The 24,231-nt window shown below is 44.4% G+C and overlaps 1 protein-coding gene across 2 annotated transcripts in view; it reads left to right on the plus strand.

Annotated features, from left to right (window-relative positions):
- LOC124174704 (guanylate cyclase 32E) overlaps positions 1-12,723 on the plus strand; it is a 29,805-nt gene extending 17,082 nt beyond the window's left edge. For both annotated transcript variants that reach the window (XM_046554100.1, XM_046554101.1), the window contains exons 9-23: positions 2,985-3,135; positions 3,820-3,910; positions 4,199-4,410; positions 5,004-5,183; positions 5,356-5,460; positions 5,593-5,664; positions 6,504-6,669; positions 6,762-6,969; positions 7,175-7,309; positions 7,374-7,486; positions 7,858-8,009; positions 8,140-8,238; positions 8,366-8,510; positions 10,078-10,176; positions 10,285-12,723. In XM_046554100.1, the coding sequence (XP_046410056.1) occupies positions 2,985-3,135; positions 3,820-3,910; positions 4,199-4,410; positions 5,004-5,183; positions 5,356-5,460; positions 5,593-5,664; positions 6,504-6,669; positions 6,762-6,969; positions 7,175-7,309; positions 7,374-7,486; positions 7,858-8,009; positions 8,140-8,238; positions 8,366-8,510; positions 10,078-10,176; positions 10,285-11,078 (2,722 nt within the window). In that variant the 3' untranslated portion in view covers positions 11,079-12,723. The remainder of the gene's footprint in view (positions 1-2,984; positions 3,136-3,819; positions 3,911-4,198; positions 4,411-5,003; positions 5,184-5,355; positions 5,461-5,592; positions 5,665-6,503; positions 6,670-6,761; positions 6,970-7,174; positions 7,310-7,373; positions 7,487-7,857; positions 8,010-8,139; positions 8,239-8,365; positions 8,511-10,077; positions 10,177-10,284) is intronic.
- The last annotated feature ends 11,508 nt before the right edge of the window (positions 12,724-24,231 follow it).

The raw sequence follows: 24,231 nt of genomic DNA on the forward strand, positions 1-24,231 counted from the left end.
ATTGGACAGTAGTATCTACTGGAATTTTCTAGGACACTGTTTTTACCCTGTGTTTAAGAGATTATACGCAGTTAAGAGGCCGAAAAAAGCAATTTTTCGAAGATTTCTCGTGAAGAGGCATTTCAATTTATTAATACAAAAATTTGTACACGTATTTTTATTTTTTAAAATGGTGATTCTTAAAGCTGATATAGCCGATCTCCGGGAGCACCTCTAAAAAAAGGCGTCTCGTGTTGATCAGGATATCTCTGGATTGAAACAAAAAAAATTAAATTTATATAAGGTATTATGTGGTCTTCAATCGAAGGAATAAGCAAAACATTAATTTTTAACAAAACGACGGCTTCTCAAAAAAAAAAAAATACATTTTCCGCAAAAATTTTCGCTTCAATTTGTTTATAAAATAGAAAATGTTTATCGATGAGAAAAAACCTTCGATCAAAGATTGAAAAATGTATTTATAGAGCTTGTGTAAAAATTTGAGACTGATCGGTTCAGCCGTTTCCGAGAAATCTTGCTCACCGACTCTGAAAACATAGTTTGGAAAATAACGCGTTCAAAGTTTCAAAAGCACTGTCGAAAGCTCTGAGGCGTTTATGCAAATGTGCGCGTAACTTCGAAAATATCTGTCGGTTCGACATGAAATTTTCTGTGTATATACTTAAATATATGTAAATTACGAAACGGAAATTAAAAAAATATGGATGATTGAAATCCAAATTCGGTTTTAGAGCCGAATCGTAGTTGACATCGGCATTTAATCGGTTCGCTGAAATGTACGTATTGAAAAGCATCGTTTATTCAATATTCTAGCCTTGAAGCGCTATGTTTGCGTCGACACGATTATCTAGACGTCAAAGCAAATCTCGATTTGTAGAACTGAAATCGAAATGTTTGACTCGCTCAAAGTTTTCAACACACGTTTCGACATTCGTTGGTGAATTTATAGAATTGCATTATAAATTTTTCCGCGAAACTTGGGAAACATTGTAAAAATTGTAGCGTAGCATGAACTGATGTTGAAACGAGATGAAATGAGATGTTTTTTTCTTCTTTACTTCAAAATATTTGCATCTTAGCTTTTCGATCTTTTTATATAAACGTTTCCGCAATTTTCTCGTTCTGGATGGAAGTGAATCGGAAATTTTTATGTTATTTCAAACAGTCCGACCGGATGGTTGAAGCTAATAAAAACTGTATCGACGGCTGTAGACGCTCGGTATATTTTTTTCGCGTGTCTAATAACGATACATTTCGTCCAATCTGCTTCAATCCTGCATGTAAACGGTATAAAAGCAAGAGTTAAATATTTAACCGCCGGGAAAAGCTGATAAAAAGTTGTGATCCAACCGCAACGGTGTAATGCCAGTTTGTATTTGAACGAGGTCTCTTATTAACAGAGAAAACGAAATGATTTACAGCATTTTATACTTATTACTCAGAGTATCGGTGTAGTAACTACACACATGCACGCATGTTCGCGTGGAATCGTTTCTAAATGAATTCTCTAACGTCTTTGAGGACTCGACACATCCGTTGAATAAAATTTTATCAAGACAAGAATGACGAGTCTGTGAAAATAAATAAGTGGCAAAATAAAAATATAGACGCATGTGCGGCGGGAAAGTTCCTCACCCTGATAAAAAAACTCGCCAATCTTTTTCTCTCATACCCTCGCATATTCCGCACGTACGTACGACCGCGGTTTTTATTTATAGCTCGGTAGTATTACGTTCATTCATCCGTTCTCTGAATCGATGAGAGAAGCCCACCACGCTCTCGTTGCTGCCAAGCACGTGTCCAGCTTCCGATAATCGATTAAGGGTCGTTCAAATCGAAAGCCGCGGGGTGATTTCGGGGTGAAAATCAGAGCCGCCGTTATTGCGTCCGGATGCGTATGGCGGAAGAGGAAGATGAGCGGAAGTTTCCGGTCATCAGGATTCCGATATTTGACGAATTAGCGTCTCGTTACTCCGTGGCGAGCAATTCGCACCCCCCGATCATTGGCATTTTTTATTTTAACTCCCGGTGAATATCGGATATCGCCACAAGCGCGTCTTGCTTGTACAGGTGTACTTATAGTATAACACGTGTACCCAGTCCCACTTGGAAAACTCGGGAGAGGAGAGAGAGAGAGAGAAAAAAATTACGCCGTCCGTTCTAATAATAAAACACGCCGGCATTACGGCAGTGCCGAGCTTACATCACTGTCCAGTCCACTATCAACGCAATTTCGTCGAGACTCGAAAGCTCCGAAATCAGTTTCGCGTGCCTGATCAAGCGATACAAACGCGGCGACGGGAATTCGACTTTTGGACTTTTGTAACGATAAAGCACGGCGCTGATCGCGAGCTTGCGTAGCCCCGCGATATCCTGATAGCCGGACACGAGATCCTCAAACTCTTCGGTAGCGGGCAGTCAATTTGGGTAATCTCGTCGTCGAAATCGAGCCGGTAATCACCGTCCGAGATTAACGGTTAATGCCAGAAATTTCGCGTCAAGTTGCCGATTTATCTGCTCTTATTTTTTTATGGAATCGCGAAAACTTTTCGCCCTTATCGCAACGTCCGGAAATTCGGCACGCGACGAAGCTCTACAAACCCGCAAAACATCAGCGCTCGTACAAAAAAGCTCGGGACACGTGCGTGCGGGATGGTGGAACCGACCGGAGTATCACGTCGTCGACGACGCGTCGAGATGTGTAATATTCACCTAATTAACGAGCCTCCGAGACGCGGAGGCCTCGCGATCTTATCGCTTAAACCGGATCACCTCCGGAAGCTGCCTCGAGACCCAAGGAGCTTCTCGGATTCGGTGGAGTAACTCAATCCCGGGTGAGGGTCAAATCGATCGATATCTACGCTCAAGGATTAATTGCATTAATTTGTGCCTCATACGTGCCAGTCGACGAGGAATAATGATCGATTGATAATACCCGAACGGCAAATGACGTCGCTCAACTCGCTACACTCTCCTTGTTTCAGGTACATGGTTTACATGGACGAGAACGGTGACGCCGAGGGCAATTACTCCGTAATTGCCATTGGTAATCAGCCAAAGGACGACGGGGAGGACAGATTCGGCCTTTATCCAATCGGGTACTTCGTTGGGAAGGAGGAGAAGTCCGGTTTGCCGGTAAGTTGGGCCTTTTATATCAAGGATCTATTGACTATACTTGCCCAACCGAAGGTGAGTTTCGACGACAATGTTGAATACTTGACGACAAGATAATAGTTTGAAAGAAATCAACCGCAATAACGACGATAAGAATATTAAATTTTATAGATAATAACGCACAAAAGTCATCAATAAATTGCTTAAACAAAACGTTGTTTAGTAGATTTTCAAGTAATGTTTTTTTATTTGTCACGTGAAACGAATTCGTTGACTTTTCTGAATACGTATGAATTTTGAAAGAATTTTCTCATTATTTTGAAATTTCCGTTTCCGAAAATTTGTAAAGGCTGTATTTACAAAACCATTCGTTTAATATTTGGAAACTTCTTAATTACAATGTACAACGTTTTTAAGACAATATATCGAAAATTCACAATTTATCCTCCATTTTTCCAAAATTGTAAATTTGGAAAATTGGAAAAAAAATTAATCAAATTGAATTTTCTTATCATTTTTATTGTGGTTGATTTTTTTCAGATTTTTATCTGATCATAAAGTATTCAATATATCCGACGAGACTCACTTTTGGTTAAAAATATATAGCCCGTACATTGTTAAGTAAACAATTGCTCTCGAAATTTTTTCCACTACTCATCTTTTAAACTTTCCAAAATTTCTGCTGATCCTTTCCCTGAACGACAGAGACTACGGTTAACCAAGAAAATACCTTGGATCAGAGGAACGCCACCCATTGCCGAACCCTACTGCGGCTACCACGGTGAAAAGTGCAAGTGTACGTATAACATTACAATCATTACGTAGATATATTTATGCAAGAAATCCGAAAAGTCTCGATCTTCCTGTCTACCGGTTTTACCTACTGTCGGCAAAACAGTGCGCGATTTATGATCCAGTCTTGGTAGAAGGACTGAAAGTCGGTAAGACGAAAAGACGGGGAACCCATTTTTCACTCGAGAATACCCTGAACGACGGATAGCTCGACGATGTTTGTATGTAAGAATCGAAGTCAGAGGTTCGACATCGACCCGATTAAGGTTTTCCATTGTGTGATTCGGTATAGCGCACACTGGTGAAATAGTAGGCGGCGTCGCGGGGGGATTGCTCTTGATACTAACTGGGATCGCCCTGGTGCTCTACAGGAATTGGCGGTACGAGCAGGCACTCGACTCGCTTCTGTGGAAAGTCAACTATAAGGAAATTCAGGTCAAGGAACAGGAGGACGAAGCTACTCCCGCTAAAAGCGAGACAGACGACGCCACAAAAAATATCAAGGTTTTAAAAATTATTCAAATATTATACGATCACGTGCCGATCTTACCCGCGAAACTCGAACATGAGGAAGCCTCGAGACGTGCCACAAAACTATGCAGATTCCTGCGTCGTCTCTTCAACGTGAGAAAAAACGATACCGTATCTAGGATTTTCTTTCGGTATTAGCTGATATTGCAAAAAGATAAAAAATTAATAAACTCAGAATTATGAATGGGTAGAAGTCTCATCGGTAAATGACTTACTTGGCCGATTGGATAAACTGATGTCACGTGACGCGAAACTTTCGAATTTCTTACCAAGTGCTTGCAACTGTCGAATCAGCACCACCTTCACTTTTGACAAAGTCGCAACGACCCTTGCGATTGCTGTTTTATTGCAAAATGAGGCGAACCTCTGATGTCAGTCCCTCAATTCTAGAGTCAAGTCATTTAACGGAATTCGTCACGGTTGTACGCCGTCCTGATCCTCAAAGCTCTGTCGCCCGAAGCTCGTGATCGTTGTGCAACGGATTCCATCTCTTTCAGAGAGCGGGATAACGATGCGGCTGGCGGTAGTCCGCGGAGTCGAGGCTAATCAAAGCGAATGTATTTTAGGCGATTCAGCCAGTCGTGAGAACGAGTCAAGTGTCATTAAGCTCGAACCCAGATGCGGATTTTCGCTACTCGACTATCTTCACCCAAATAGGAGTCTACAAGGGGCGAATATACGCGGTGAAAAAGGTGCGAAAAAAATCTATCGAAATCACCAGGGAGATGAAGAAGGAGCTGAAAATGGTGAGCGGTTGAATTTTGATAAGCCGAGGGCTGAGAATTTCGTATTAGCACGGCATTGTTGATCTCTGTTTGATGGATACCTGTTGCTGTACCTAGTAAATATAAAGTTACTCGGTTACTTCAAACCAAGTTATGGAAACGAAGCGGAGCAAAAGAAACTCATGACTTTCAGATGCGGGATTTGCGGCACGACAATTTAAACGCTTTCATCGGAGCCTGCACCGATCCCCCAAACATTTGCATAGTGGTGGAATATTGCACGAGAGGAAGCCTGAAGGTGACTACTCTCCCAGTCTTATATCTTCCTATTTAATTATATTTACCTTGCAACAGTCGGACACCGACTGTAAGACGTCAAGCCAAGAAAATTACGGCTGCAGCGGCTGATGATAAATCATCTCGGTTGCAGGACATCCTAGACAACGAGGACGTCAAATTGGATAACATGTTCATAGCTTCGTTAGTCGGGGACATTATCAGGGTAAGTAAGTTCGCCGTCTTAATGCCTGCGTATCCTCAAGCTTAAATCATGTGCTCGTACGTGTAATGTAGGTTGGTACTTACTCGGGTTTGCGCTGACTCGCGATGATTGATCGACCTCGCCAAGTCGTTTGTCACTCATGTTTTACCCGCTGACGTCATTCGCGGCGAAGCGCTTTCACGATTTCACGTGTAACTTACCACCTACCGTATCCTGGGAGGGGGGCTGCTTTTGCCGCTGGAATTTGCACGGATAGAGAAACTAGAACTCTACCTGTAATTATTCACGAAATGAATGACAATCTAGCTGTGCCAAGAACATTCCATTTTATCACGGGGATTCCTTCTTAATGCGGGTAAGCGGGGACTAAGCCAGAACTTTCGAGACCCCTGGCGCAAAAGCAGTCCTCCACGCAAGCTTCCTGCTCGGGGCTATGACGAGTCTGACGTAAAAACGAATTAAGATGCCATTTGTGATTCTAATTACCTTTACGAGAATTGCGTTTAATCCACTCGCGCAAATGCCGGGATCCGCGGGACCGTGAACTCGGGACTCTGTCAAGCTTTCCGAAAATCTACGAGTAATTACTTCTCGAGTAACAATATAACTCCATATCCCGTCTTTAATACGAATCGTCGGCAGTAACGTCTTAATCGGGTAAGGTTGTCCCCTTCTCTGAAGAGGAAATCGCTGTCGATTGGACGGCTCGAAAGATAACGACTCGACTGCTTGGGCAAGCGAATTCAGAGAATGTTGCGTCGAAACCTGCTTTTTCCTTCACTCCTTTCCCCTCTTCTCATCTTTCTCGTAGCTGTTATTCTTCTCTTTCGTTTTTCCAGGGGATGATATACCTTCACGAGTCGCCGGTCCGATTTCACGGAGCACTGAGCACGTCCAACTGTCTTGTCGACTCCCGTTGGGTGGTAAAACTTGCGGACTTTGGTCTCCGCGAATTCAAGAGAAACGCCGAGTGCGAACCGACTGATATAATTAAGAAATACGAAGGTAAAAAGAAGGCTTGCGGCTCGCGGTTCCTTCAATTTTCGACACGTTTCAACCCACCCCAAAGCCTCGCGTCCTCCTTACGTTGGTTGCAGGGCTGCTGTATCGGGCACCAGAACTTCTCCGTTCGCCCCAAATAAGAGAACCCTCGATTCGGGACTACCAGAAGGGTGACGTGTATTCCTTCGGGATTGTTCTCTACGAGATACAAGGACGCCACGGGCCGTTCGGCATCACCGACTTATCTGCTCCGGAGATTCTGAAGAGAGTTATCACTCGCAAACCGGGGAAGCCACCGTACAGGTAACTTTATGCCCATGTAACACATGGTCTTCCCGTAGGTATGTATGCGAATGGCTGGAATCCATCGTGTATGGATATGTAAATCAGCCTTCGATACTGCCAGGGGTCCTGCTGCTGTGATTCTGAGAAACGTCTTTTCAGCTCTTTTCATCCATTCTTATCGCTCGCTTCTTTTCCCTTTATACGACTTTCTTTCTTTTCGCAGACCGCCGTTCGACAAGCTGGAAAACAGTTTCGACTTCGTTCGGGATTGCCTGGTCGAATGTTGGGCTGAGAACCCGGATGATCGGCCAGACTTCAAAGTAGTCAGAAACAGACTGCGTCCCCTGAAAAAAGGCATGTGAGTACGAAGATAAGTTTGTCACCCATTCATTCGGGAACTTTATTCGTCGTCGTTTTTTCAGGAAACCAAACATATTCGACAACATGATGGCTATGATGGAGAAATACGCTACGAATCTAGAAGTACTCGTCGACGAGAGAACCGATCAGCTGATCGAGGAAAAGAAAAAAACAGGTCACTGTTATTTTTAACCCGGATTACCGATTTTTATCGAATTGCGAATAACAGGAAAAAAATGTCCTGTTGCGGAAAGGTTTTTTTTGTCAGGACTTAAAATTGTATCCGAACACCCTCGGCTTGTTAGAGTTCAATTTTTGGAAGTGAGGTATCCAAACCTCTGCCATGAGACAAACTTATCGATACATGCCTGACTATGAAGTTCTACCCATGACTGGCATCGACACGGTGAAACATGCAGTACTGATCGTGAGCGAGCGTCAAGTCGTCAATGGCGCGACGAGCTCTGTTCACCGTGTCGATGTCAGACTCCCCCCAAACCAGGTATCCTTCCATTACCAGACGGCTTTCCATTGCTTGATCCTCAGACGCGCTCCTGTACGAGATGCTTCCACGATACGTCGCCGAGCAACTGAAACGGGGGCACAAAGTCGAGGCGGAGGGATTTGACTGCGTGACAATATACTTCAGCGACATAGTCGGGTTCACGTCGATGTCAGCGGAAAGCACACCGTTGCAGGTTCGTGGAATGTGCGTACATGAGAGTATTGTCGCGGTGCAGGGCGCGGTTGCGATAGCGGTAGGCGGTTCTAACGGCAGCTCAGCTCTGATGGAATGACCGTTTGATATACATACGTGTTGGCGTCTAGGTGGTCGACTTCCTGAACGACCTGTACACGTGCTTCGACTCGACGATAGAAAACTACGACGTGTACAAGGTGGAGACGATCGGAGATGCCTACATGGTGGTGAGTCCCTCCCTCTCTACCTCCATCCGAGACCTGAAACAGTGGATCCGTGTCACCGTGTCGACGGTTGGATTCTTCCTCGCGTTTTGTTTCTTGTTCTTCCTTTTTCTTATTATCTTTTTTACAGGTCAGTGGACTTCCCATCAGAAATGGCAATCAGCACGCGGGCGAAATTGCCACGATGTCTTTGTGCCTTCTCAACGCTGTTAAACAGTTCAGCATACGTCACAGACCTCTCGACAAGCTACAACTTCGCATCGGTATTCATTCGGGTGAGTCTTGATACCGTATATCACTTTGGACAACGTGTATATCCTCGACACGCAAATTGGTTTCGCAATCTTTTTTCAATGCTCCGGCAACGCAGGCTATATACTATCGGCTTCAAAATTTCATTCGCACAAATGTGACGATCGCTTCTACGTTAACTCGCAATTGAGTACCGGGTAATGCTTGAATATTTTTAGCCTGTTTTTCTCCGCGTGCAATACCAAAGCCGAGAAACAACAGGCACGAAACTCTGCGGTGAATGGACTGCCTCGGAAAGAGAACGTGATAGTCCTATTATTCAAGTTTCCCGAGTGGTCAAGGAAACAGGAATAGTTATTGCATGATAATGTGTTACCATTACCGTGTCGGGCTGGTCGATAAATCGTGCCCGAAGCATGAAACACATTCTCCGCATTGGGAGTTAAACCATTTTTCACAAGAATAGCCGGGACGTTCGCGTCAGTCGTTCTGGGATGGTCGGGAGCGCCCATCGTCTTTGGGTTATGGCCCATTTCTTCGGCTGCAAAATGATGATGATTTCAACCAATCCGGAGTAATGGCAAAGATTCGGGGCAGTCTACATTTCTGTAGTTTAGTCCCCAACAGAATACGTTTGGAAGAAGCATTACGCCACGGCTGAACGCCTCCGTATTATAGTCTACTGGGGTTATGCTCGTTCTTCATACCCCCGGTAGAGGCGACGTGCCGTATCCTTTCGCCTTTGAAGTGATTCACGACCAAGTCGAGGCATCGGAAACAACACTTGTATGTCCAAATCTCTGTTCTGCGGAACCAGATCACGACTCCAGTTTGCATTGCGCTTCAGTGCAGAGCTATTCTGGTCTCTCGCTACTGAGACAAAGACCGCGGTACTTCCGACACTTTCACCCTGTTTCCCGCCTAACCTTTCGGCAATATTTCACTCGTGTCGATTGTTTTTCCACAAAGAGTACTTCTCGCGAGTTCGAAATACCTCCTTGTATTTTGTGCTTCACTTCTCACGAATCGAGATATTCCGTCGGTAGAAGAGTCTCTGACTAAGATGTAAGTTTTCGGACCATTCGTGGAATGAACGCCCTTTTTTCGACCAAACAGCACGGTTAAAGGTCCAATTTGCCATCGGTGACTGCGAATCGATGTCGTACTACTTCGCAAACGAAGCCTCTCCGCCACAAATCTCTCGAATGATAATATCCGGAACATCAGTTAGACAACAATGTGCCCGTTAATCTCCCTTGAAAGACATCTATCCCATTGAGACGGATAAAAAGCACGACTTTTCACCAGAGCGGGTATAGAACGAACATCGCAATATTTCTAGGAATGCGTATACCGCCTATCTTCCTACAATTCAAGACCGTTACGGCGTGAAACAAAACTCACGGCTTCTTTCGATGTCATGGGAAAGAGCTTTCGCAATAAAGATTCCAGAATGTCAGTGTCCAGAGAGAACTCGTATACGAATTTCTTAAGTCACGTCGGCCAAGTGTACTATTGCGATTGTCGTACGTACTCCGTAATTGAAAACCCGAAACTCCTCTGACGCAGTATTTGTTTTTTCAAAAACAGGACCAGTATGCGCGGGTGTGGTTGGTCTGAAAATGCCGCGATACTGCCTCTTCGGTGACACGGTAAACACGGCGAGTCGGATGGAGTCAACGGGCCAACGTAAGAACCATTAAAGCAGAACCCGAGCTGACCTCCGACTGCACTGCACGCGGCAGCGGCGGTAATCGTGCACCGACTAACGCGAATCGTTTTTGAATTTTCCAACAGCGTTGAAGATCCACTGCAGCTGGGAGACGAAACGACTTCTGGACGAAGTCGGCGGCTTCCACCTGGTGGAACGCGGCGTTGTCTCGATGAAGGGAAAGGGCGAGCGTCTGACCTACTGGCTCATCGGGGAGGACCCTTTCCTCCAGCAGCAGAGATCGAAGGAACGGTTAGCCCGTCGTTCCCAGCAGCCGTCGTCCTGCGGAGGAGTCTCAGCCACCGGAGAGTCCTCGGCGCCGCGAAGCTCGTTGAAGAACAAGTCCCTAGTAAGAAAGACCTTCCTAAGGTGCTCGAGCGAGTCCCCGAAGCGGTTGAGGTTCGCCAGCTCGGATCAGCTCGACCAGCAGACTCAGCGAAGCGGAAGTCGACTCGAATCCATAGCCGACAACAGTCCCTGCAAGAAGCGGCCATCCTGCGGCCTCGGAGGCTCCGGATGCATGGAGACGATGCGCTCCGCAAGCTCGTCCTGTCCCTGCGTCGAAAAGCTCTGCGACTCGGAGCCCTCCCCGTCGATCCTGAACGCGGAACCGGAAGTCTTACGCGCCGAGGCGAACGGCGGGCTTCCGATGGCCGGAAGCGTTCCGGTCTTGCGGAGCGACTGCAGCCGCATCGGGCCCCGGAATTTTCGGCTCAAGCCGAATCTGGGCCTGCAGATGGTCTGCAGGTCCGCGCCCAGCAGCCCGAGGCACAGTTCTCTGGTCGTCGACGCCCCGCGTCGCGACACCCAGTCGACGGAGGAAATCGACGGGTGGGACTCCACCCCGCTCATATACTCGGCCAGCCAGTGTCCCGACTGACTGAGCGGCTGAGTGTCACCGCGTTTTCGGCCGCTTTGTGTTTTTTGAGCTTTAATAAAGGCGCGGGTTTGTTCGCTTTATCGCGGGGGCAGCTCGCGATATTGCGCCGCCTGGAAAATATCGCCCTCCGGCTTTTCCGCGGCTCGGTATAATGCCGGCATAACGGTTGAAAGCTGCGGGGGACGAGCGAGTCGGCGGTATTGCTATTCTAGCCAGTCACAGTAAATCTTTACTTCATCTTAATCTCGCCGAATGAGGGTAGGTGACGTAATGGCTCGTTATGCCCCGTTTTTATTCCCGTCATAAATAAGCCGGTAAATTTAAATGACATAATAAAGTGTCCTGTACCAAAGTCTGCTCCTCCATTATATCTACGACCGACGCGTTAAAAATATTTACCCGTCCTCGTACCCGGCTCGTTAAATAACGCGGATCACGCTGATTAGTACGTTTAAATTAATCCTTCACCCTCCTCATTCTTCTCCCGTCCCCCCACCATCTCGCTAATTAGTCGAGTCAAAACTCTTTCTCTCCGTCTCCTTCTCTCCCTCTCTCCCTCTCTCTCTCTCTCTAATTCCCAGCTTCGCTCAACTCGATAAAATTTCACCGCGCGCGTTGTAGTTTAGCGTCGTTACGATTTTCTACATTTTACTCCCGTCGCCTTCAATTCATTCCGATTTCGACTAATTGCCGACCGAAATAGTCCTCTCAGTCTAGCTAAATATCTTTGATGTTCGTACGAAGTATATCAAGAGCCACGATGTGTCTTTGATCAATCCGATCAATTTTCACATGTGTCATGTCTTTGTGTATAATGTTCGATTCAATATCGTTATCTACTGCCTAATGCCTAATCCCTGTACTATCCAAAAAGTTTTAATCAATTCAGTTGTTCACACTGACAGCAGACTGTAGAAAAAAAAATGTTGATAAAAATATCCTGATCGTAGGATATCCTCAAATATTATACATCCTGTGAAATTTCAAAAGACTTTGACAAAGGCTGTCCCTCGGAATAACCAGTTCTACTTCGACCACCCCGTAGCAGTGAAACACGACGACGTCTGAGAAATTGACTTTTACATTGTTATACAACTTCAGAAGATAATCGAGTAAAAGAATTCTCCGAGGGCTCATCGGGATTTCAATAATTTTTTTTCTTTCAAGATACGAATCGGATCTTTTTACTGAAGGAGAGAATAAAGAATATTGAAGCGCGGGTGACTGGGACTCAATTGAGGCAGGCGAGTAACTTCTTGCAATATTTAATAATCTTGTTTGGATTCTTCATACTTTTAACCCGTGAATTGTTTGAAGTGAAATATACACATCGGATATTAGACAAAAAGGGGTTACGTATTGCAGTATCTAGCATCCATTATTACTGCATTAAAAATTGAATAAGATTATATAATATACACAGATTTACGATTAGGCGTAAGTTTTATTATAGCTTAGACAATCAAAAAGGCTCGTGCTTTTATTGATACACTTACTCAAGTATAAGTCAATGCACGTGTAACACACAGGTATGTGTATACATGTATGCATAAATTTTACCCAACTGGTAATATCGTATTTTGTCAAGCATATAGTTATTTATATATTATACAAATATATATAATATATATATCTAGTCAATTTCAAATCTGCTATTGTTTTATTCCAAATGAATTTATATATGCGTAAAAGTTGATTGTCACAATCGCTTGGTCATTTTTTACGATATTACATTCGTCGACATTGCCTATGTACTTGATATGTGATTCATCGATGAGAGACGTATCGATGAACTAGGAATTGAAAAGACAAATAAATAAATAATCAAAAGGACACGAGCTTATTCTGACGCTCGAGAACAACGTGATGAAATATATCTAATATATGAATAAATTGTTAAATATATAATGAAAACTTGAACTGTCAAATGTGAGTTTCGATCAGACTACAGTCATTTTTTTTTATCCTGCCTAAAAGAAGAAACGGAAAACGAGATAGAAAAAAAATCCCTATTACACGTGAATTATATTATACGACACACGTTGCGTACATAAGAATTTCAATTCGTTATATCGTGGAATACGACGCATCGATAGCATCAGAATTTCCTCCACATTCTGAAAAGTTATGCAGCAATTTTTTCTATTCGACACTCCGGCCTCGATCTCGGAGAAAGTTAATAATTCAAACCGAAATTTCTCCATAGATCCGAGGACCGGAAATGGATGGTTATGTGTATTGAAATGAGGCGGTTAACTTAAGCGGTACTCGCCGATATTAGGATCGAGAACATATTGCACGGGAACGGGAATTGGCGGTGAGGATATTGGCAAACTAATTTGCGCGTCACGTGGTATAAAATACGACAAGTTTGCAGCGCGGTATTAGCAGAATTAAGCTTCCTGGTTACTGAAACAATTCCATCGAAGGAAATTGGAACACGACCTCCGAGGCACCGCGTGACTGCAAAGCCGCTAACCACGGCAGTTTATCTTTCCTTTGAAAGTTTGCACGTCGAAGAGAGCCGTGAGCCGTATTAGCAATGTCAACTCCGCGTATTTCTTTCCCAGCAAGGAGCGCCATTTCAAATTTGAATCGGCCGCTCGGTTCCCCCGCAATTATGCAACCAGGGTAACACGCAGGCGATGCGTTGCCGTCCCTGAGTAAATAGCGCCTGCCAAAACCACGAGCCTCGTCATCGTCGATACATCATTTGTACATGTTTCGAAGGACTGTGAAGTACGAGTAGGACGAGGATAGAATCTGGAAAAATTGGTCAATTTTTATAAATACGAGTATCAACTGCCTTTAACAGTTTCATTCGGTTTACCAGTGTGATTATTATTTTAAGCCCAAGTTAGTGACACAGATTTCTTAGAATTTTACAACGTTCCTTTAACAAGCTGGAAGGTTCTGAAAAAAAATGTTACCAATTACCGATAGCGAATGAATAAATCAAACCGGAGTCGATAAGGTCTGAATCCATTTTACTCCTCACTGTGAAAGAAAATAATCTAAACACTGCCTCTGAACCTGCATTTTTTTCCAAAACAGGGTAAACGAAGCGAATTATACTTACGAAACCGAGACTCTCCAGGTCCATTTGAAAAATCGTTCCAGCAGACATGTGAAGGGATTTTTGAGATGCTCGCATGATTAGCAAAACCGTCGAACGGTCTTTGACGGGCAACTCGTACCAGCACGAGTTCCACAAATCCTCGGCAACGTTCACACTCTAAAGCGTATTCTTATCTAAATTTCTTATCAAGCCGCGCACACAAACGATAATACAAAGCATTTAAACAAAAGTTCATACCGCGCGCTTCAGACGATCTCCAAATTTACTAATCAGCCAGTTCTGTCCGATAACGGCCGATATGTACATAACCGACTTGAAGAAACTCGACTTATCCCCGTTTAAGAAACTCTGAAAATAAACAACGAACTTCTTTCAAGAATCCATCAACAGTGTCCCTTACCAGAGACAATTAAGTCCGAATTCCAGGACTGTCCGAACACGATACGGATTGTCGTGTCTCCGTGCTTCTATTCCGAAAAATCTTTATCGCTGCAACAAGTGATTAATTTTAGACTTTACCGTGTCAGAGTCGAATAAAATACTTACGACGAACGCGTAGAATCCGCAGCCGCCGATAAGCGCCGCAACGAGAACCGATTGAAAGAGGAGAGTGCAGTAGTACACGCGATTAAGTTCGGCGACGAAGCTGAAAATCGATGGAAAAGAGCACGGTGAATATAAGTGATGGGGAGAAAAGCATCGAAGACGGTAAGAGAGTTCGTCATCGATCGACTAGTTACCTGACAACGTCGGAATGCTCGTCGACGGATCTCTCCAGAAACCGACGATGGGAATCGAAGTCGGCAAGCTTACCTGAAAAATCGGTACGTGGTTACGTAACCGATAATTCAGCGGGGAAGTTAGGCGGTAGTTACTTACGCGGAGGGTGTTGCGGTCCTTCCGCGTCGCGTCCAACGCTCCGGAGCCGTTCGCCAAGAGCTTCGAGTCTGCGCGCAGCCTCGGCGTACATACCGACCATGAAGAAATCGGCACCAAGGACGCCGAGGATGGCGATCGAGAGAGCGGCGGTGTTCCAGGCGTAGGCAAGGGCGAAGTCGGGGTCGGTTTCGACGCCGAGTAGCCACGTCCCGACGCTCGGGAGCCGATGGGCGTCGGCGTCGGGGGCTCCGAAATAAAGAGGGGAGAGGTAGGCGACGACGATGAGAATCCAGACCACGAAGAAGAGCTTGATGAGCAGCGCGGCCTCCGCGTCGTTGCGGACGAACCGCGTCCGCTCGGCCGCACTTGAGGCCGCGGCACGGCGCCGCTGTATTTCGGCGATCCAACCCTCGACGCGAGGTCCGTTCAGCACAAGGGTGTTCTGCTTGACGAGGATGACGATCAGCGCCGCAAGGATGACGCCGCGGTCGGCGAGGGCGTCCACCTCGCTCCGGTGCTCGACGACCTCGACGGTCGTCAGGAGGGTGACGACGAAGGTCGAGGGCAGGGCAAAGGCGAAGTAGCCGGTGTAGAACGCCTTGTAGAACCAAGGGCAGCGGGGCGGTGGAAGGGCGAGGAGACCCGTCGCGCTGAGGAAGAGGAGCGTCGGTCTCAGGGCGATTATACGTCGCCTCGGAAAGGAGGGTGGAAACCGCATCGTCGTCGCTTCGCCCGCTGAGGGACTGCGGACGAGTTCCTACCCGGCCAGCAACAAAGCTCCAGGACTCGCCTGACAATTACCGACTTCAAAGGATCGCCTCCGCTCCTTAGACAACGCCTTATACTCGCCTTTGTTCAATCACTCCCGAATATTAATTTTGGACGATCCGAACGGCTCGCGATCCCGAGGAACGTTTGCCGACAATTAATATTAAACGAGGCGGAGCGGATAATTGATATTCCCTTTTCGCGAACCAATCGCAGTTTACGTTGTACCTCGATGGTGTATCTAAAACGAGACGGTAGAACCTGTCGGACAAGAATCGCTCGAGGCTTTTGATCAGCATTGTCGCAGCGGATTTAACGGGGGAAGAAGAGAACTCGTTGAAAATTTAAGGCTCTGGAATTTCGTTAACAGTTTATCGACGCGATTTGTTCTTTTCGATGAATCTTGGAAACGGTTTCGGATTGTAAAGTTTGTAATTGCGGTATTGCGGTCAGTCAGACAGCTATGCTCAAGGCTGTTGATTCGTCGCACTTCGTACTTCGAAAGCGCAGTTGATCGAATCGAGGATTGAGGAAACGTTGCGGAGCCAGTCAAATCACTCGAAGAAATCATAAATTTAACAGTTGGAAATCAGATTTAAATCAAAAGGGACCGAAATACCATGAGGGTTATTTGAAATAACTATTAATGAACTGACGAATATCATTGGAAACCATTAAAAGTCTTGCGGTAAACGATGTCGATACCGAGTCTTCCCTATCGATTGCTATCTTATTCCGTGCTTTTGTCAATTTTCAGTTTACCAATTGATTTTCAGAGATTTTTTTGTTTTTGTAGAAAATCTCCCATGATTCGATCTAATCCCAAGAACCCTCCTGAATTCACTTAGAACGCTGAGAATTTATTGGAAATCAGGAGTAATGGGTATTAGAAATCGACGAAAATAACGCAACAAGGTATAAATGAATATACATTACCGTTAATGACTTGAAATCGTGAATTATGTCTAACCAAGAATTATTCTGCAAGTTATCATACGTTTCTAGAGTGTCGTTTAAAGAAAGGTCACCTTGCAATTAAAAATAAGGATGTGGTTCACGCGGCAAGTGAGAATGTCGCACGTTAATTCCATTTGCCCGATTAATACGTACATCACGTACGATAATTTGAGCAAACTATAAATGGACGGTTAGATTATCATTGTTATTGTTATTATTACCGTGTAAGGGCCTCGGCTGTTGAAAGGTGTCGCGTGTGTTTTGAAGAGGAGAGAGAATAATTGATTGATTGATTAATTAATTTTATCATGCCGTGACGAGCCTGTGGCAAAAAGTAAATACAGGAAAAATGACAGGAAAAATTAACAAATTAACGTAACGGTGCTGTAAAGCAGAAAATCGTACAAATATAAGATAGAATTTATTTTCATGGGACAATGTCCCCTAGAGATAACATACTAATTAAAAAATATATTGAACTTAAGTATTTAAGTGCAAAAAAATAAACGAACACATGTACTTAGGTAATTACTGCTGGAGCGTAAGAAATAATGAATGACTACAATAGGCGTATGTTGTGACAAAAGTACAGGTGAATCAATATATACGCAATTAATTACGGAGAGTGAGAGAGAGAGAGAGAGAGATCGGAATGGTTGGCACGTACACCCAACGCACACCAAGTCGAATCGAGGATATACGTGCCCGCACCTCGTGCAATCCATCGGAGCCAGCGAGTCGGCCAGAGTCTCTTTGAATCGGTACCATCTTATTTACGTTGAAGTGGTTGTCGGCCAACTTAGCCATGCCGCTATCATTCAATCTAGCGGGACAATTTGAGCAGCCTGATTCACGCAGCGAACGCCGCTTAGTATTTGACGTCACGCAACCGTCATTTGTACCTACGGTCGTAGAACACGCCGCAGCATCACGATTCACAAGTGTCTAATGGTCCATTGTTTATACTTGAAGCGCGGGGGAGAAACGGCGCCGAATTTATTATCGGCTATACCGTTTCACCCTGCAACAACAATCAATAACAATAACTCGTGCAGCGCCACTTGCCCGGGACGTTTTCCGGCATCCGGCCGACGGTAATGCCCGGATTTTATACTCCTTCGTCGATAAACACCGCTCGGAAATCCGAGGTTGAAACGACGCGATTCACGTGCACCGAATTTCGTCGCGACGACGAAACTTGGCCAATCTTTTTCTCCGATGGTAATTAATCGTCCGATTAGCGCTCGGATTTTAGGCGCGTAAAAACCGCGACTCGCGTGTATAATATGACGACGTTTACGACCACCGACCGTCGTTTCGAGAGATAATGAAATTAACTCTATCGCCGGCAAATATATAAATTTCAAGTAAAAGATGAACGACGATGCGTGAGTAACCGATACACGTATATAGCTACGAGATTTGCGTGAAACGCACATACTATGTATATGTATGTATTTCAACTTCGACTAAGAGATAACGTTGTATACTTATTGGGTATGTATGTTTTTTAATTACTGGATACAGTGCGGAGCTCGGAAAGTTTTAAGACTCTGATATGCCCGTGTTCGTGTATAATATTACGTATCCATTGTACACAACGTCGAATATATTTCCAATATGAAGACAAATATTTTTCTCCAACGATATTTAATTGTTATTATTTACTTAAGACCAGTCACATTGCGGGATGTGTACCTACGTCTGAGCTAATCGCAATATCTCAAAATACAAAAGTGGAAACATTGAACGAATTGTTTGTTCCGCCTATAAAGTTTCATCCTGAATCTAAAAGTCGCGAGGAAAAATTGAGGGATTGTGATTATAAAAATTTGCAGGTAATAAAGCTGCCTGTAAATTTGTCCGTAGAGAATACAAGCATTCCAATTAAATGTAACCTACGTAAGCTCTCTTACTGCCGGATCAATTTTTCCCGTCGCATCACTTTGACTTTGAGGCTTGAAAACTTTGTTCAAGTTGTGTAATGATAAAGCAGCGCAAAATACGGCGAAATAAGCTAGATTTGCTTGTCGAGTGTGTGACGGCGCGTAAAAATAAGACGTAGTTCGAGTTGTAAGTTATAACCAGTTTCGCACATGATCAGCGCAGAGTTCGTGGTTGCAATAGTTTGCGGTTATAACGAGCGTAAGCTTCTGGTGCCTCATACCCGTTCTCTGGTAAAGGCTAACATCCAACTAACGGTTTTTCAATTTCACAATATCCAGTCGCAGCTGTAGACTTAATAAATTAAACAGAGCCACGTGACCCGGCGATTCCCGATTTGTAACCAATACCCAAGTTGCCCAACCTGCGGTGATCGCTGATTTACAATTATACCCAAACGACGGCGCAGTTGAGCAAGAAAAATCGGCAAGCCACCGGCAGAAGATGCGAATTTTCTCGAGACGCGCTAATATCCGCGTAGCCGTATTGCCATCTTGTTTAACGCTTGCCGCAACAACGCGGAGATTTTTTAGCCAGCTAGTTAGACGCTCGACGTTGTTTACTGTTAATTTAAACCGAAAGTTTGCATACTTCGCACGCGTCGATGATTCCGCATAATGGCATATATCCATCGGGAGGCTGATCGTCGTCCCGAGTCAAACGGAAAACGTAATTAAAATTGCGCAAAGTTAAGCATATGCAGAAAATCGCGGACGCGTTGCGACGCGCTGTTGGTACATTTGGCTTAATCGTGTTTCGCGGACTCGGTTATAAATTTTCATCGAGAACGAACGGACGAGAACCGAATCTATGTACGCGGCTGTGGTATCGATATAAAATTGAGGAAACCGTGGCAGATAACGTAGCGAAAAGCCGTGGCTAACGGGAACCAACAGCGTTCGAGGCATGAATTGGCAGCCCGAGAGAAGAGCTTAAGGCAGCCTTGCGACAAGCGCGTTGTTGACATTGCAGATAAGATAGCAGCTATTGCCGACCAATCACTGCGTCGCCGGTTCTCGCGTATACGTCACTGTTGCTAACTGTCCTTGTTTACACAGCACAAAAAAGGATTGGATGTTTGTACAATAGCCTCGCTCGTAACATGGGCCATCTACACGAAATTAACACGACACCGAGACGGAGGAGCGGAAGAGGAAGCGGAATAAGGAACGGGGAGAAAAAGACGTGGAAAAACGCGGCATCGGCGACTGACGTGAATCGGTATCGCAGCATCGCGGGTAAGTCGCCTGTTATAAGTTTCCAAGTGTGTTAGAAAAGCTGTGCTTTTTTGGAGAAGAAGACAAAAGAAGCCTAAGATTTCGACAGCTGACCCTGACCTTTTTACAAAATGTCGAGATTCATGCGCCTGTGGTATGAGTGAATTCCTTAATAGCAGTATTCCTTAAAATCACTCACTTTATTCACTCGAACATTTATTCCTGATGCAGTATCACAGAGAAGTAATAAGTATGTCGTAGAAATCAAACCACTCGATTCGTACTTCGAAACTTCCAGTTTCTTACCTATTTGCAAGTAAACAATTTCATCCTTAAGTATTCCGACTATAAAATTCCTGAAAAGTATGCGGAATAGGATTTTTTCATTTGACATCGAAGAAAAGAGGCACAAATCGTTGCATTCCCCTCTTTTATTCATCCTCTCAGTGATACCAATACACGTACCTGTACATGTTTCGAAATTTGGCGAACACCGGGAGGGATGAAAAGCTGAAAGGTCGACAGCGTGAAGAAAGCGAAGCGAGAGCCGAGAACAATATGTACGGAATGAAATAACGTAAAGCGAAAGTAATTATCGCCCTTATCATTATCGGAATTTTTTATCGCGGCTTTATCTTCGTCGACCGGGGTGTTGCGGGATTAACGGGCAAAAGAGCGAGAGAAATAGAGAGAGAGAGAGAGAGAGAGAGAGAGAGGGGGGGGGGGAGAAGAAGAAGAATCCGGATAAACAGCGTCGAATTAACGTTAATAACAATTGTATCTACGTACATGCGCTGATACGACGACTAGCCTCGACTTTGCAGCACTTCTGAAAGGCGATGAATAATTGTTATTTATCGACGGTGAAAAGCCACGTCCGCGTAGCGCCGTTCGTATCGTCGTCAAAAATGAACATTGATATTTAAATAGGCGGACAGTAAATTAATCCAGCTGTAAATAGCAAGCCTTAAAATATATCCTCTGTCTACTGATTTCGAATTGACCTGTCACGGAATGCAAAAAATGCATGCAATTTTGCAAACGATATGAAAGATTTTTGCACTTTCTTTTCCTCGTTAATTCATTCGCGTAGATGTGTGATGATTCCAGTTTTGAGTAGTGAAACAGTAACCGTTGCACAAACACTTGACCATTCATCTCGGCGCTATACGTCGAAAATTTGTTTTTTATAATAATCACTTGTACTTTAGCACGATTGAAATTAATTATCTAGGTTTTATTTCAACGAATATCCTAAAAGTGGTAAAACTGTTATCTCAATGTTGCCACACGTCGTCGCATGTGTTATACGATAGTTAAAAAGTTGACTCCTCAATGCTCGCTAATATTAGCTGCGAATAAAAACTTTTTCATTCCATCAATAGCTTCTTTTTTTTTCTCTCTTTTACTAAGCGATAGGTATTTTTGGACATACGGGACAAGTTTCGGAATCCATATAACCTGTTATGCCCGTGAACAGTTTTACGTAAGGTTCTCGCCAAATTGATCAATCAGCTGCATATGTTTTTCGTTAATTCTAAACTATGGATCAGATTTTGGAAAATAATGTCGTCAGTCATTTAAGACAGTTCAACAAGGTAAAACTTTATTTTCAATCGATACAGAGCATTTATTTCTTCATCCGAAGTGAACCAACCTTTGATATTCGTATTAAACAAAAGATTTATGCAACCTTTTTCTGAATTCATACAGTTTTCCCGCAGTGCCATGGTCATTTTTTTCTCATTTAGTTTTTTTTTTGTTTTATTCTCTCCGTGCGGACAAATTTGTTTAGCTGGATGATGGGTGGTAATGGACAGGTGTGGTGGTTTCCTCGATGTGTGATTATCGTTAGGTTATAATAGGCGCAGCTAAGTGCCACTAGTACCAGTCGAACCACACAGATACAGGTGATCGTTAGGAAGTTATCGAACGACTGCAACGGTGATTATAGGCTATACATACCTACACGTACTTTATCTGCTAATGCGTTTCCTTGTCTGGACGCATGAAGCTTCGGAGACGTGTCGTCGCTATTTTAATACAGCCGACATAACGACCTTCACGGGATACCGAAAACGAAGAGAAAAAACTAGAACAAGACTAGAATATCGCCCAAGCCTTCATCCTCGTTAATTCGTTTCGTTTTACCGCTTTTACATGAATTAATTTCAATCAATAGAACGTCTTCATCTCCTCCCTTATTGGCACATGTCACGGTCTCCACACCTTTGTGCATCCACTTGTTGTACCGTATTTCGTACAAGCGAGAACCAGAAGGAACAAACTGTTTGAACAGTTCTGTATCGACGAGCTGGTCGTATGATTCTCCGATATACTGGAAGTGCTTGGAAAATGTAAGTCGATGGTGAAAATAAGGGAGGATTTGGGTACGCGACGAGGATCTTGGATGGATCAAGTCGGTGACACGGTGGTGAGATGAACGCGACACTGTTTGCGGTTACTATTTGCGAAATAAAACTTGAGATGCCTGCACAGAAATTTTTTTCTGAAGTTTCAATTTATCGTACGGTTAAAAGAAACATCAGATCTGCGAAAGCTCTCACAACATTATTCGACACGGCGATGCTACGGCGGGAAAAAAAAATCTACTTGAAAATTTGCCCGAATCGGTTTTTGTAAATCGTTAGGTTGTGATTTGTAATATCTAGTTCGTTACACCTTTTCAAAAGTGTGAAAATGTCGCCGCGTCTACGTTTGTAACCGAGGTGAGGTACGGTCGTAAATCGTACGGGATCTTGAACACGCCCTGCAAACACAGCTAAGACTGGTTAATTCAAGTACAAACATATGCTCGCCTGCTTTTATTCCACTATTAGCGTCATTTCAAATTCCTCAACGCTACAGAAGCTCGCTACTTCCTAAAACTCTGCTTGAACCAGTTAAACAGTCTGGTTCAAAAAATCGGTAAAAATCGATCGAAAGGCGGCGCAATTGTGATTGAAATTGAATTGGTCTTAATTGAGGCAATTGATTCCAGATTATTTGTTTTTGGATTTGACGCAGCTGAAAACTGATCGATGCGAAGCTCAATCGATAATGCAAGAGTAAAAGATCGACGGTCAAATCCGATCCGGATGTAGAATTATACCATTTGATTGTACAATATACACTCTTCATTGACCGCTAATTGTGAGGCTATTCGGAATTCAGGTGCCCTTGTAATAGTTTCCGGGGATTTTTGTCGCCGTTTACGAGTGCAAATATGGAAACACAACGAGGCGATTCCAGCTGATTCCGGTGACAAAGCTCGGTCGCTGATCGCGAATTATTATCCTCGTACAACTGTGCATCATCGCTCGACGAATGACTGTCCTGACAATAAGGAATCGTAGGACTAGTCAAAGGTTCTCGCGAATATATACGTGCGTTCGCGGGTATTAGAACTGCGGAACGAAGCAGCGTCGTACGGATGACGCGGCCGGATATCCGGCTCGCGGAGCGCGTTGTATAATATTTTTACCCGATCGCGTATGTTCAAGAGAAATCGCTCGTGGTTCCGACCGACGCAAAATACACATTCGTTTGGAAATTTTTACGCGACACATTTCGAGCCTCTCGATTATACGTTCGTACAGGTCGGGAGAGAATGTCACGACGGTTCGCAACCTAACCTAGTTTGGTGATTAAAAACGGGTAAATGGTGTGGAAATGAGGGTCCGAAAAACCGGTGCAAGCCAGTACGCCGATAGTTTGGTACATTGAATCGATTGCGTGTAAAAAAAGTGAAAAAAACGGAGGTTTAAAATTAAATACGGCGAATCGGGCATGGCGTATTTTCTGCTGCCGCTAGATGGCGGCGTAGATTATGCCGACCCATCATCCCCCGGGTAAAATCATTTTCGATAGGAGATACGCCCGCGGTGTGTCGAAGATAAAAAGAATACATAGAGTGTTTACCGCGACGTCGAGGGTAACACGGGGATAGAATACCTATTACCCAACTTCTTGAAAAGTTTCGTCGCCACTCCAGGGTGGAGCGGGATATCGCGGCACCTCGTAGGAAAAACGCTCCCCGCGTTCCTCGCCCTGCGCGCAGATGTTTGTGTAAATATTTACACAGCAGTAAGATGCGGTCTTACGTGTGAGCGTGTACGTATCTCGCATCGAAGCTAAAGAACGCGAAAGAAAATACAGCCGGCACGGAGCAGCCACCGTATCGTCGCGTCGTCAAGTGTTCGCCGGGCGTCTAGAAAGTGGCGGGACAAGTTGAGAGCGGGAGCCGCGTGTGCTGCCAACTTGCAGCGAAGCCGCGCACTCTCGGTATTGAAATCATGTGTTTCTTCAG

The sequence above is a fragment of the Neodiprion fabricii genome, chromosome 2 (assembly GCF_021155785.1).
Source record: "Neodiprion fabricii isolate iyNeoFabr1 chromosome 2, iyNeoFabr1.1, whole genome shotgun sequence".
NCBI classification, from domain to species: domain Eukaryota; kingdom Metazoa; phylum Arthropoda; class Insecta; order Hymenoptera; family Diprionidae; genus Neodiprion; species Neodiprion fabricii.